Here is a 13,695-nt window from a genome sequence, read left to right as displayed (position 1 = left end):
GATAATTCTAAAATTACATCATTGAAATAAAAACACCTTAGAATAATCTGGTTATTTTATTGAATAGTTTTACATACACTTTTGATTACATAACTGCCCTATCTATAAATAACAAAACAGACTTGAACAAAACTCTACAAAGCAAAAAATCATCAAAAGGCTCATAAAACTTTTTAAAAAATATTTAAAAGGGTCTAAAGTGATAAATTTCATCATTGAAAAGATGAAAAAATAAGGTTTCAAATTGAATCATTGTAACAACAGCTATTTTTGTCCATACAGACTGATCAACTGATCATTAAAATAACCTTCCTATTGCTCATTCTGATAAAAATCAATAACAAATTCAATATAGATTTAGCAGTCTTCATTTCAAATAGTACAAAATAGTAAGAGTATATTCTAGAAACAAAGGCTATCATTGAAATAGACAAAACTTATTCCATTCTGTTACTTAAGTCATTTTTTTTCCATTTTAGTTAGTGGTTGAATATTTCTAATTTTTTACTAGTAGAAATGGCAAATAACATCTCCTACCACAGCTGTTCCTAATTTCATTTAAATGAAGGTTTATTTAAAAAAAACAATGCCATACTTCAAAAATTTGCTGTCTGTAATTAAAAAATTTCATCTTTTTTGGGCAATATAGCTTGCATGTTCTCATCACTCTCTCATACCACTACATGAAATTCCATGTATATAATTGACAATACAATTCACCATGACTAAAACTTTCATGAGCACATGATTATTCTTTCAAATTTCAGTACAACTAAAGTCCATCATCAGTCAATCAGCGAGCAAGTGTTGTTATAAGATCGGCACACATCTCAAAGAATTCTAATGTCTGATGTGTTTTCATTGGCTCATCATCTACCTCCATATTCTCTTCTGTAAAGAGAAAAACTGACTATGAGTTCAGCCAACTTTAAATCAATGATACAGGTACAAATATAGGGGAACATACAACTTACAAATTTAACATATATTTAGTAGCAACATAAAACCAAAAAGATATTTAACATGCAAAATTTATTTCTTCAATGTTAAAAGGACATTTTTAAATTAAAGGAAAATCAAACTAGAAATGTTTGACAAATACAAAACAAAAAGAACAACCACACATGCGAACACTGAAAGGCTACAATATATAAAGGAACTTGTATTGATAAAATATTAAACACTGGGACTGTAAGAGTATCAATGCTGGATATAACTTATTGTTTGTTTCCAAGGGTCAGTAAAATTGTGAGTTAAAGTTCAAAACCATTGTGGTTCAGTGAAATTCAGGAATTAAAAACTTTATTACCACAACTTTTTTCCATATCATAAAAAATATTGGCCTCTACAATTAAGTACAGTCAAACCTGTTAACTCTCAAGGTATAGCAAAATCATTGTTGCATAAGACAGGTGTTCTACATATGCAGGTTAACTTTTCATAAAAAATATTCTATATAGGGATATTTTAATCCAAGCCTTTTAAGGCAAGCTAATGCTGAATACAGGTAATTGCTAAGTCAGGTTTGACTGTACTTCTTTTACATAGACTATACAGATAATGACTCAAAACTCATGCATTCTAACATGTTCTTAAGGGAAGCTATATCGTAAAATAAAAAAGTTAACTCAGGGATTAAAAAAATATCTTGAATAAAGAAGCATAAAGGTCCACAAACAACAAAGGGGCATGAGTTCGTGAGATAGACCCACAATATCACCTAAATTACCATAAAAGTGTTGTCTTTTACAGTTTTTTTTTTTAAATATTTTTTCTACCTATGACTATATAATTAAAAAAAAAACTATATGACTACGAAAGGTAAAGCATGAAAATGCACATGCTAGGTATTCCCCACTAAAACAAGAAGTCGATATCTGACAGCATCAACTTGGAACAATTTGTTAAAATTTCTAAAAGATTGGATAAGTTTTACTCCAGTTTTCATAAATAAAGTTCACTGACACCAATGACGCTGTCAACATCAACAACAGGTTGATAGCATTTATATGACTGGAAAAACTATGCAGTCGTATAAAAATTCCATATATGATATGCCCCATCTATATAAAGCCACATACTAAATTTGAAGTCAATCTGCCCAGTGAGAGCAGAGATTTCTGAAACAAAAGTTTCTGATTGAGAGGATAACTAACAGATAGACAAGATGATTCCAATATACCACCCACTTGTTCCGTATGGGTATTAATTTGCAAAATAATTTAAACACAGCAATTTGAGATAATTTTGTGTATTGAACTCAAGCCCCTGTGATAACAAGATAATTCAAGACAAAACAAAATATCAAATATAACAAGTTAGATATTATGCATGCATAAAAGCCCGAGTGAAAGTTGGGCATAGTAAATTGTATTGAGAGTAAGCCAGAGTGAAAATTATTTTGTAGACATATTAGTAGTATAAGTAGAATAAGATATATAGCTGTAAGTCATGTCAACTACGAAGGCTTTCTAACAAAATAACATATTTTTTATATAACTTGAAGAGAAGGAAAAATGAATAAAAAGTACAAAATTAAATAAGGTCAATGTTATTTGATGATGAATAATGCAAAACACGGAAATGTACTGAACAAAGTCATTATTTTATTATTTTTTAAGTAGATATGAAGTACTTATTTATCAATTGAGTGCAAGATTCATAATCCAAAATACATGTACCGGTACTTGAAATTGATGATTCTTTATGGGTCATAAACAATGTAAAAAAAATTCTTTTTTTTTATTTTTCATAGCTGGTCTTGGTTTGCGAATAATCTAAAGTAATTGTGATTGGTTAAGACAATCATGTGACTCAGGTTATCCTGATATGACCCATAATACCCTCTGGTAAAAGGGGGGCTTACAATGTTTTCATAAGAATTATCTTTCCAATTCAACATCCAATTTATTTCAGCTTAGTTGAAAGCTTCTTGCTTACCAACTTCATACAGTGGTGCAATAGCAAAACTTTCTACTTTAAAGCATATTTTTAGATACCAATGTGCTCTTACAAATATGTCAATTACAGCATGTCCTAGCTAGACCATGCAGTAACTAATAAACAGTAGAATTCTACAGTATATCAACCCTCTATCCAAAGCAATAACAAAATCTCTATCAGCTTATGTCAAAACCTAAACATTAAAGAATCTATTTATGAATAATAGTTACACTTTGAAGTACATGATGTCAAGTTTTGATCAAAGAAACTAAAGCTAATTGAAATTTGAAGCATGCTTTAAAGAAATCAATAAAATTGGAGCTGAAAATAGGCAAAGGAAAATATGAACACATCATCTGAGTTTTGATCAAATTCAAAAACATTACATATTTTACATAACTGTTATAACATAAGGGGTAAGAATATTAGTAGTCTACACAATAAAACATTAATATAGTATAAATAAATCTATGTCAATTAACACTTCAATCAGGTTTATGTTTTACACCTCAGCCATATAAAAGGTCTTCAATATGTTTAAAAATATTGCGGACACGTTTTTCACCTCAAAAAGTAAACAATGAAACAAGGATTTCACTAAAGGCTTAAATGAAAACCTTCAGGGTAACAAATAGGCATGACATATTGTATCAAGGGAAGTTTATCTTGGGAGTGGATAGTTGAGTGGGGGATATACAAGCTTCTCAATGAACAATTTCTAGTTGTTAAGCATAATTATACCAACCTGTTTGTGACAGACCAAACTTACAACATCTCAAAGACAGAATTGACCAAAAAAACTTTTTTGCATTTCAAAAGAATGGAAGTGTTTACCCATCAAGTTATACCAAAGGAAAAAAAAACTTGTGATGACACTGAATATGAGTATATACAGGATATAATATGGAAAACGTGTTGAGGAAGATACTGCAAGGAGTAATGGTATTAAAATATATGCTGGGAGGAATATACACCCATTATATTGGGCTTTTTATCAAGCTTGTTTGACTTGGTTACCAGTGCCTTCAGGACCAAGCTGTGTTTAGGTTGACATAAGCTGATATGTGACTTACCAGGCATAAATAAAACATTGTCTTGTGATGGATCTGAAAATAGCATGGACTTACACAATGTATTCACAACATTTATTGAATGCTAATGGTATTTTTTATTTAACCTAAAGGTTGACTTTATGTATGACTTAAAACCCATCCACAAAGATGTATCAACAGTTTTACCTATGATAAGACCTATTACATTTTTAGTTTGTTTGCCCTACATCATGTTTTAAATATTACCTATTTTAATAGGGACATAGTTTTCTATAAGGACCTCTCTTTGGTGACCTCTTCTGTTTAGTATCTTAAATGGCAATAATAGTTTTACCATGAAAATAAAAGGCTGATATAAAACAAATCAAAATTTAACTTATTTTCATCAATATCAAAAATTAAAATTAGTATTTGAAGAATTATATTTTTAAATGGATGCTCGAGAAAAACAAAAAAAAAATTCCATGATTTAAAAATAAAAAGCTTCACAAAGTGCAGCATGATATGACTGTAGTATTTGAACTCTGTTCACCTGGGGCAAATGTGGACACAACATTAGTATTTGACTATGGTACATGGACTTACAGTTCATTATGGATACAACATCGGGTTTTGACACAATAGAGCACAAAATCAAAAATTCAAAAACTCTAATAGATATCTGAAATCTGTTTGAATATTACAGTCATGTTTTTTTTATTAAAAATCTAATAAAAGAAATTTTCAAAATTTGACCAAAAATAAAAAAGATGATTTGGGGGGATCCCTTTTGCCCCTTAAAACTTAAAAAAAAAAACATTAGAGATATCTGAAATCTGATGAAAAAATGAAGGCAAGAATTTTTATAAGAAAATTTTGAAATCAGACCAAAAATTAAAAATAAGGTGATTTTCTTGGGCATGGCCCAGTTTTGCCAATTTTGTACCCCTTTAAAAATTAAACATAAGTTTACACTGAAAAATAACTTCTAAAAAAGGATTTCAAAAGGAACACATTGATTTTTTTATCATGAAAATCAAATCAACAACAGACTTTTCCTATCAATTCTAATGATAACACACCTTTTCCACCTTTTAGTCCCTTATTTTTATAAGAAAAGGGGCAAAAACCTCCAAAACTATAGGACCCTCTGCCATGTCCCTAGGAACAAAGTGTTAAAATTTCAATGAGATCAAATAAGTTTTACTCAAGTTATAGTAAATAAAACAAGTCAACAGTTGTTAATGACAACAACTATAGGGTGATAATATTGTGAAACCAAAAATATTTTTTTTTTTTTTGTGCTTGTATAAAAATAAAAAAAAAACAAAATTAATCCTAAAAACGTAATAATTAAAGAATGAAATGCCAGCTCAGCCTATAACTCATCAAGATTACTCTTACCCACAAAATCTCATTTCAATATAGATTTCAAGAATAGAGAAAAATTATCAAAATTGTTTAGATGTGCAAAGATGGGATGACAAAAACAAGGATAAAACTACATGGAAGACTTGTTAATGCACCTGTGTAACTATTATTTTCATAGCTATATGCTAATTACACTTAGTAGCAAGGGCATAAAAAATGTGTCAAAATGATGTTGGTGACTTGGCCCAAAGAAATGTGAAAAGGGCGTTTCTATGGATATTTAGTGTAGCATATGAATAAAGATATAACAGAAGAGACAGGTATATATAATGTATCAATGGTTCACTTTTAACAATCAAGCTTGCATACTAAAATCAGTGTTTTAGATATCAAAACAGAAAACACGTAGAAGGTGGAAAAATAGCTATTGAACAAAGAAACATACTAAAACAAAATCATAGCCAGGCATGAATTTTATATAGAAAATGAAAAATGCATCATAAGAATATTTAATTGTACTATCTCAGATCTAAAGTGCAAAGCACATAGTAAATAGAAGCAAAGGCCCTTGAAGAGCCTGAATTTCCCACCTGGCAAATCATGCCCTATTAACTAAGTAAGGACAGGTATAATTGCTTTGTTACCATGTTTGACAAAAAATTGCTGAAAAAGAGCATATATTGATGAATGCCTCAAGTTCAAAAGAGTACCTAAGGTACTGTTAAATGTTGGAAATGCCTTCCAAGTGTTTTTAGAACCTCTGGAAAAACTTTGGGCAGGGGTCCCCCCTATGCCCCTTTATTCCACCAGGTCTGAGTGGGCATTAGCCTGATATACATTTGCTAAAAAAGGACATAAAATGAAGTTAAACCATGACTATCCAACATTTTCATCATCACCATTCATATCAGGAGAATGTGTTTGCTATGTAAACCAATTATCATTGAAATCAAAGCAAGTATAAAAATAGCAGAAAAATGGCTGCCCAGAACAGTCTTTTGTCATCACCATTCAACTTCAAACACCTTGTTTCCTACACAAACCAAAATTCATTGGAATCATAGCAACTGGTGAAAATGATCGCAAAATCTGCAAAAACTGTACTTAGACCCCAATGTACTATTTTTAGTAACAGTGGCCATGCTTTTTGCCAATCAAAATTCCAAATGGTCATTTTGTTCAGGATACCCTAAAATACAGTAACACCAATTTTCATTAAATTCTGTATAGTAGATTCGGAGAAGAAGATTTTTGAAAGTAATAACATCAAGAACAGCAAAAAAACATCCAAAAAGGGCAACAAAAATTTGACCACAGATAGATCTCATCATGCTGAACACTCTTACCCCATGTCAGAATTTGGTTAAAACAAACGTTTTGGAGATATATGCAAAAAAGTGCTGTTTCACCCCTATGTTCTATTTTCAGTAATAGCAGCCATGTTTTTCAACAAATCAAAAATCCAAATGTCATTTTGTGCATAAACAATCATATCAAGTTTAATCCAAATCCATTCAGTCATTTCAGAGAAGATGTTTGAAGAATTATTAAAGGCAACGACAGACGCCAAGTGATGGCAAGAGCTCACATGGCCTACAGCCCGGTGAGCTAATAATGCTATAAGTGAAACATATCAATTGCAGTTATTAGACAGAAATTTGTACTTAAACATATGAAGTACAAAGCACATAATAAATAGAGAAGCCAGTAGTATCATTTATATGAAAAATAACATATTTATGTGTAGTTCATCAAAAAACAAAGAGAAATCAGAGGACAACTGTGTCAACAAACTGTGTAATGTTGTTCTACAACATATATATATATATATATATAAATGTATCATGTATCTATGAAGTGATTATGATCAGCATATATAAACAGATAACTCTGCAAACCCCTGCTGTGCATCACTCCATCCTTAACAGTCAATACAACTCATTTATTTCTCAGGTGCTTTTAGGGGAATACACTAATAAAAATACTTTAAAAATGTGGAAACCCTACAGACCAGTTCACAAATATACCTCAAAGACAAAATGCTAAAAGACAGTAAAAAAATATTTAAAAAATACCCCCCTCCCACAAAAGAAAAACAATAAAAAACAAAAACAAAAGGAGAAATCAGCATACAAAATGTTTTCCTTAAAGGATACAGTTATATTACTAGAAACATTGTCACAGATTAGATACTGTCTACATTGTAAATTTGAAGGAAAAAAAATGACTAAATCCATAGAAACATAAAACATTACGTCCATCTCAAACGAGTAAGTGTAAGTCTTTGTAAGGATCAGGCAAAATGGAAAAATTCAAAAAGATGCATGTCAAAAATCCACTAATTTGACAATATCATTTCATTCAAGGATGATTTCACTATTTGATTTGGATTTGTTCAGAAATTTTTCAACAGAATGTTAGAAAAATGAGGTTTTTGACAGAGTTGTCTGCCCTTGAAATGTTCGTTTGTAGTGAATTTCAATGGAATTATTGCTCAATTTACCAAAATGATAAGGAAAACTTTTTTTTCTTTGGTTCTGAGAATGCAAAGTCAAATTAAGCTTACAAAAAGGTGTTTTTTTTCATACCATTTTCACCCCCTGCCTGATCCTAACAGAGACTGACACTGAGGCTTTAAGAAAAAATGGATGAAAACTTGCAAGAAGTATAAAAAAGAAAACAAAATATGAAATACAAAACAAATTTATATTGACTCTAAATTAGATTAGATTAGATTAAATTGATTAGAAGTCTCTAAGACATACAGATAAAATGAATGTTGAAATTTGGTCATAACATTAACTATTTGGTACTATTTAGTTAATAACATACATGTTCAAGCAGGTTTTTAGGAGAATCAGTTTTTCCATTTATAACATGCAAGACAGAGAGAATCATTTTTCCATTTATAATGTTAAGTTTGATAATCTGATTATGTTAATAAATGATTTCAGCAGGAATTTGCTCATTATTTCTTTTCGCTTCATGCTAGAAGCCTACAAATGCTGCAATTAAAACATACTTCTAAGTTAAACAGAATATATAAGTGTGCCTGCAAAAACAAGCGGCACCAAATAGCAGAACAACAGAAGGGCAGCCATTTTATTTCACCTTCCAGAATGCTGAACGGATAATATGATAATTTACAGCAAGGAAACCGCTGAAGATTTCTTATTAATATTTTACGATGACGTATTGGAGCGGTTATCTTCCCTTCAGAGAGTAAAGGCTTCACAATCACTGCAATTATAAAGCATCATGGCCCTATGTATTTTTAAGTAGTGAATATGAACAAAAATTTAGTGACAAAACATTAAGATTTGGCCAAATATATGGACTTAAGAGTTTCCTTTAAATATCAACAACCTCAGAAAAAGCATCTTAAAAAAATCAAAGATGTCCAACAGATCTAACTGACAAGGCTTTTAATCCTGTAACATGATTAATGAAAAACATAAAATATTACTTATAAATTGTATTCAAGTTGCAGATTTTTAGCTTTATTATGACCCTTATTACAAAAGTACATATAATGTAAATCACACGAACATGACAGAAACTAGACAAGGCAAATGTCCCTTAGCCTAAAAGCAGTCAAGCAATTGTGTTTTCAAGGCAACCCTGCTTTATGAAAGTTCATTTATCAAAATGGTTGGACAAAATTCATGAAAATGAAAACACTTCAGCATGCAGATCTCCATTGTTTGATTATTATGCAAAAAAAAACTTTTTTCATTTCACAAGCAGTTTTATGGCAAATGTCTGACACATGCAATTTAAGTTAATTCTATGATTTCAGATTTGAAGTTTGGACACCACTTACACGTACATACATTAAACAACCAATAATATAGTTGACTAATAATTGTAAATAATTTATTTCAAAACACACCATCCTGTCTAACTGAACAATGTTTATGGAACCTCGCAAAGTTCTGAGTTGATATTAATATTTCTTTACTTGATATTCTAGTAGTATCTTTACCTGTATAATACAAAGTTTAAAATCTGAACTTTAACAAAGCCCTATAATACACAAATTGAAGATAACTGATCATATGAGGACATTAAGTAAAAATCTGAATCATCAAAAAAAAAATTAGACACATGTTGATTATCATCAAAAGATTGACTTTCTTGCTTGAGCTGGCGGAGCCAGTAAGAGAAGCAAACTGAATGAATATAACAAATAATAATCTATTTATCATTAATGTACCTATGGTGCCTTATTTGTTTACACTAACAACATCACTGGCAGGGTCCTACATTTCTAGCGATAATTTTCACCTTCATTCTACTGAATATCGGCAAAAAAATACTGAAGCATAGTTATACCAAATGAAATCTTTTATGATAGAAAATAATAACAAATTCCTATATTAATTCAGCAGGAAATTTTATAATAATATGACCTCAATAAAGCAGAGAATTTTGGTACACAATCAGTCAAATGATGTGTAAATCAAACTAAAATTAGCAAACTTTAATTATTGCATCACGATTTTAATAACAAAGCATATAAATGACGATGCAAAATTTAAGGCATTTCTGCTTGTGTATGTGGATTTAAAATCTTAAATTACAGAAAAAGATTAGAACATTAACTTATGTCTGTTAAAATATGTTAATAAAACAGCCCTTATGCAATTCTTTCTTCCATCTACATTCTTCTAAGCAAAATATGTTAAGGATCACACAGTTCAGGAATAAAATATGAAGAAGCTGCAGGAACCTCAGCCAAAGTTCACATATAGGTCAAGGTCATTCATAATTGTCATCCATTTTCAAAATTACCAAACAACATGCCTTTTATCACATATTTACTGATCAAACTTTCAGATGCAATGAATCAATTTTTTTATGGGTTTGATTTCTAGGACAAAGATTTTGAAGTGCTCTCAGCACTCTTAGACAATTATGCATGACAATTAATACATAGATTTGTAAAATTAAAAAACCTACCAAGATCAGAGAATGAGGCTGGTGTTGGTGGCAGACTGGGCACTTGAGATGATTCTGATGATGTTGTTGATGACTCATTAACTTCAACTGAATTCAGGCTCTTAAAATCCAGCAAGAAACTTTTTTGATCAACTTGATACAACTGTAGACTCATCTTAGACTGTAATTTAATTACAAAGAGCTAAGTACCCTCATTTCAAAAATAAATCCACTCAATTCTACATATTTAAAAATTTAACAAAGCATAAAAACATTTTTAAGAATAGGAATAAATTGATTGAAATTGATTGATTTCATGTACTCATCATGTTGTTCTTATCAAGACATTTATGCTAATTAAAATTGACCAAAATGAAGTCTTGTAAGCCTTTTTTCAGACCCTGTGTCAACCAGTTGTCAAACTATCTTCTGTCTGCAAAGAACCTAGTGGAGAAGCAACTATCTGTATTTTTTAAGTGTCAGTCTCTGTAAGAATCAGGCAGTTGGTAAAACATTTTGCTTGATTCTAACAAACAATTATACTTATGTTGAAAACTTTACCATTGCAAGGAATATAGTGATATAGTAAGACACAAAATGTGACTTAACAAAAGATGTAAAAAAATAGCAGAAATCATCACACCAGTCAGGTGTAAACACTTTGCAGAAGTTCAAGCAAACAAAGATGATTTCTAATACCTGATAGAAATATTATGAATACTTACAAATCTGCAAGTGACTGGGTTCTTCCTCCTAACTCTAACATGATAATGGTTTATCACTTTCCATTCCTACAGTTAGAAGTTACCATTATGCCACATACATCTAGTCCATGCTTTGCCAAATCATAAATAACCCCCATTTTTTTTTATTTCTTTCAAAAATCAATGTGGTAGATGTACACTAATTTGAAAGTTTGACTTTCATTTTATAAAGGATAACAAAAAAGTTGATGACACAAATTAAGTATCCATATTGATCCATTATTAACCATTAGGAACCTAAAATTGATTCAAGATGAAAATTAAGTGTAGGCATTCTAATACACAATCATGTACATTATTTCAAAGATCAAATGAATTAATTCAAACCTTATATAAAGGATAGAGATATACAATCACATATCTTACATAATTGAGTGTCTTCATGGCTCTGTAAACTTCATGCATGATGTCTTGTGGTTTACTCTGGGATCTTATTCCTGTAAGAAACAAGAAATCTGAGAGATGGCTCACTGGTGACACCCTTGCTGTCAATCACAATATAAGGTAAATAAACAAAGTACTCAGTAAACAGGAAATTGTTGAATTTTTTTTTTCAAAAATGATTCCCAATATATAACATATCTACAGGAAGAATGTGTTAAAATGTCAAGCCATTGTGATTAGTAGTTGCTTACAAAACTGTGATGGAAAAAATTGTTACAGACGGAAACAAAGACACATGGACAAGGGTAAAACAGTATACCCCCTCTCCTTCAGAGCAGGGTATAACCAAACTATTATTTCACTTCACTGCAATTGTATATGTTTTTTTTGTGGTTTTCATTATATTCATTAGATTGTGTACTTATAATGTGACTTTTTCCCAACCATTTTTGAACTATCAATTTTTTATAAAAGCGAGTAAGTAATTTTTTTTTTTATTTTAGTAACTTGCATAAATATTAATTTTCATGCGCAATTATTCTTTTCAATACATACGCCAGACCCATTGGGCCTGTAATCAATTTTAAAACATTCTTGTACTTGTTCATCACATTTAACAAAGAAAAAAGATTATATTTCAAAACTTTCATTATGAGAAGAGAGATGACTCATTAAAAAGTATTTACAATTCATGTTTTATTTCTTACACAAAGTTCAAGAAATATGTGCTGTAATGTTTACATGTATCCTTGTTAACTCATATAATTTAGAATTTTACTTCTACACCATCAGACATGCATCTGTTTAAGTCTACTAAAAAAACAATATTACTATACCTTTTAACATAGATGGTCAAAATTAGTCCACAAACTCAAATCTTATCACTAAAGTCATTTCTGTCATACCACGGAATGAAAGAATATTCACTATGTTAATGAACAAAAATGAAAACATTTCTATGTATAAAAATAAGGACTACCTAAATGCCATTTAGCCTTCTTGGGGGGCTGCATTGCTTTATTAGCTGTCACTAGTAGTGGTTCCAAAGTGTGTGATGTGTGCTTCAATTCTGAAAAGTGTTGAAAGATTATATTTAAGCATTTCTGACAACAACAAATAAATTGACAACTTACCTTATTTTCTGGAGAACTTTACTAGACTGTTAATAAGTTTAGGCCCTTACCTTTATTTTTCAATTCATAAAATCAAGTTACAAAATAAGACAAAAAAAGATCTTTTATGCTAGGAGGACACAGAACAAAAATCACTTATGTTAAAGCATTAATTGAAAATTGAAAAAGCTACTATCAATGAAATTACCATTATTGAAATACTATTTAGTGTACTATTATGGTATACTAAAAACTTTGGGTGAATGTAGTGTCTACACATAACTTAAATGGCTTTGGAATGTTGAATTCTAGAAATAAATTTCAATAAAATGAATTTTCAAGTTAAGCATGCATTTATTGCTCCTTGATCTACTAAAGAAATAAGCATAATAATAGAACTTATACAACTAACATAATACAGAGCTTTGCAGAGCACAGCATGATACACCCAATGCATGTCAAACTCTGTTCACTTGGGGCAAGTCAGGACACAATACAAGGTTTTTACACACTTATGCATATGGACTTACAATTCATTATGGATACAATAATTGGTTTGGACACATACATAGCACAAAAAATTTGAAAATCAATTAAATATTTTAGAAATTGGAACAATCATTAATTTGATTTTTAGGAGTGTAGGCCCTTTGGTGCCTTATTACTCAAAAACCATACGAGATATCTGAAATTTGATTGAATAATAAAGCAGACAGGAATTTCCATAAGGAAACCAATAAAAGAAAACTTTTAAAATGGGACCAAAATAAAATAGTTGATTTTTTTGGGGGGGCATGGCCCAATTTTGTACCCCTTTAACTCCAAATTGGTGTTAAAAATGTTGAAAACAGAAGTATTAAAAGGAATAGATTGAAATCTAAATCATAAAAATCAGATCAATAATAAACTTGCCTATCAAATATCATGATCACACACATTTTTCCCCTTAAGCCCCTTGTTTAAAGGTGTGGGGCAAAAACCTCCAAAATCTAAAGGGCCCTCTGCCATGTCCTTAGAAACAATGTGTTTAAATTTCAAAAAGTTATTGTAAATAACCTTAGATTCATGGATGCCAACTACCACGACGACAACAAACAACAACCATGTCAGGGTGATACCATAATATGACCGGAAAAAAAATGTGTGGTC

General features: G+C 30.4%; 2 protein-coding genes across 21 annotated transcripts in view; one reads left to right on the top strand and one right to left on the bottom strand.

Moving 5' to 3' along the window:
* LOC148629506 (uncharacterized) overlaps window positions 1-13,695 on the top strand; it is a 204,880-nt gene that overhangs the window by 30,713 nt on the left and 160,472 nt on the right. The gene's annotated exons all lie outside the window — the stretch shown is intronic.
* Window positions 38-13,695, bottom strand: part of LOC148629511 (5'-AMP-activated protein kinase catalytic subunit alpha-2-like) — a 31,216-nt gene continuing 17,558 nt past the window's right edge. For 8 of the 20 annotated variants that reach the window (XM_088552666.1, XM_088552681.1, XM_088552685.1 and 5 more), the window contains 6 exons: window positions 12,414-12,503; window positions 11,417-11,487; window positions 11,012-11,077; window positions 10,308-10,467; window positions 8,457-8,585; window positions 38-891 (listed from right to left, as the gene is read on the bottom strand). In XM_088552666.1, the coding sequence (XP_088408792.1) occupies window positions 794-891; window positions 8,457-8,585; window positions 10,308-10,467; window positions 11,012-11,077; window positions 11,417-11,487; window positions 12,414-12,503 (614 nt within the window). In that variant the 3' untranslated portion in view covers window positions 38-793. Of the gene's footprint in view, window positions 892-4,016; window positions 4,050-8,456; window positions 8,586-10,307; window positions 10,468-11,011; window positions 11,078-11,416; window positions 11,488-12,413; window positions 12,504-13,695 lie in introns of all 20 variants that reach the window. The other 12 variants (XM_088552757.1, XM_088552795.1, XM_088552779.1 and 9 more) reach the window with 3 other exon arrangements.

This window comes from Perna viridis, chromosome 1 (assembly GCF_037379345.1).
Source record: "Perna viridis isolate PV_CMFRI_1.1 ecotype Kerala chromosome 1, ASM3737934v1, whole genome shotgun sequence".
Classification (NCBI taxonomy): domain Eukaryota; kingdom Metazoa; phylum Mollusca; class Bivalvia; order Mytilida; family Mytilidae; genus Perna; species Perna viridis.
This window is presented reverse-complemented; position numbering and strand designations above follow the sequence as displayed.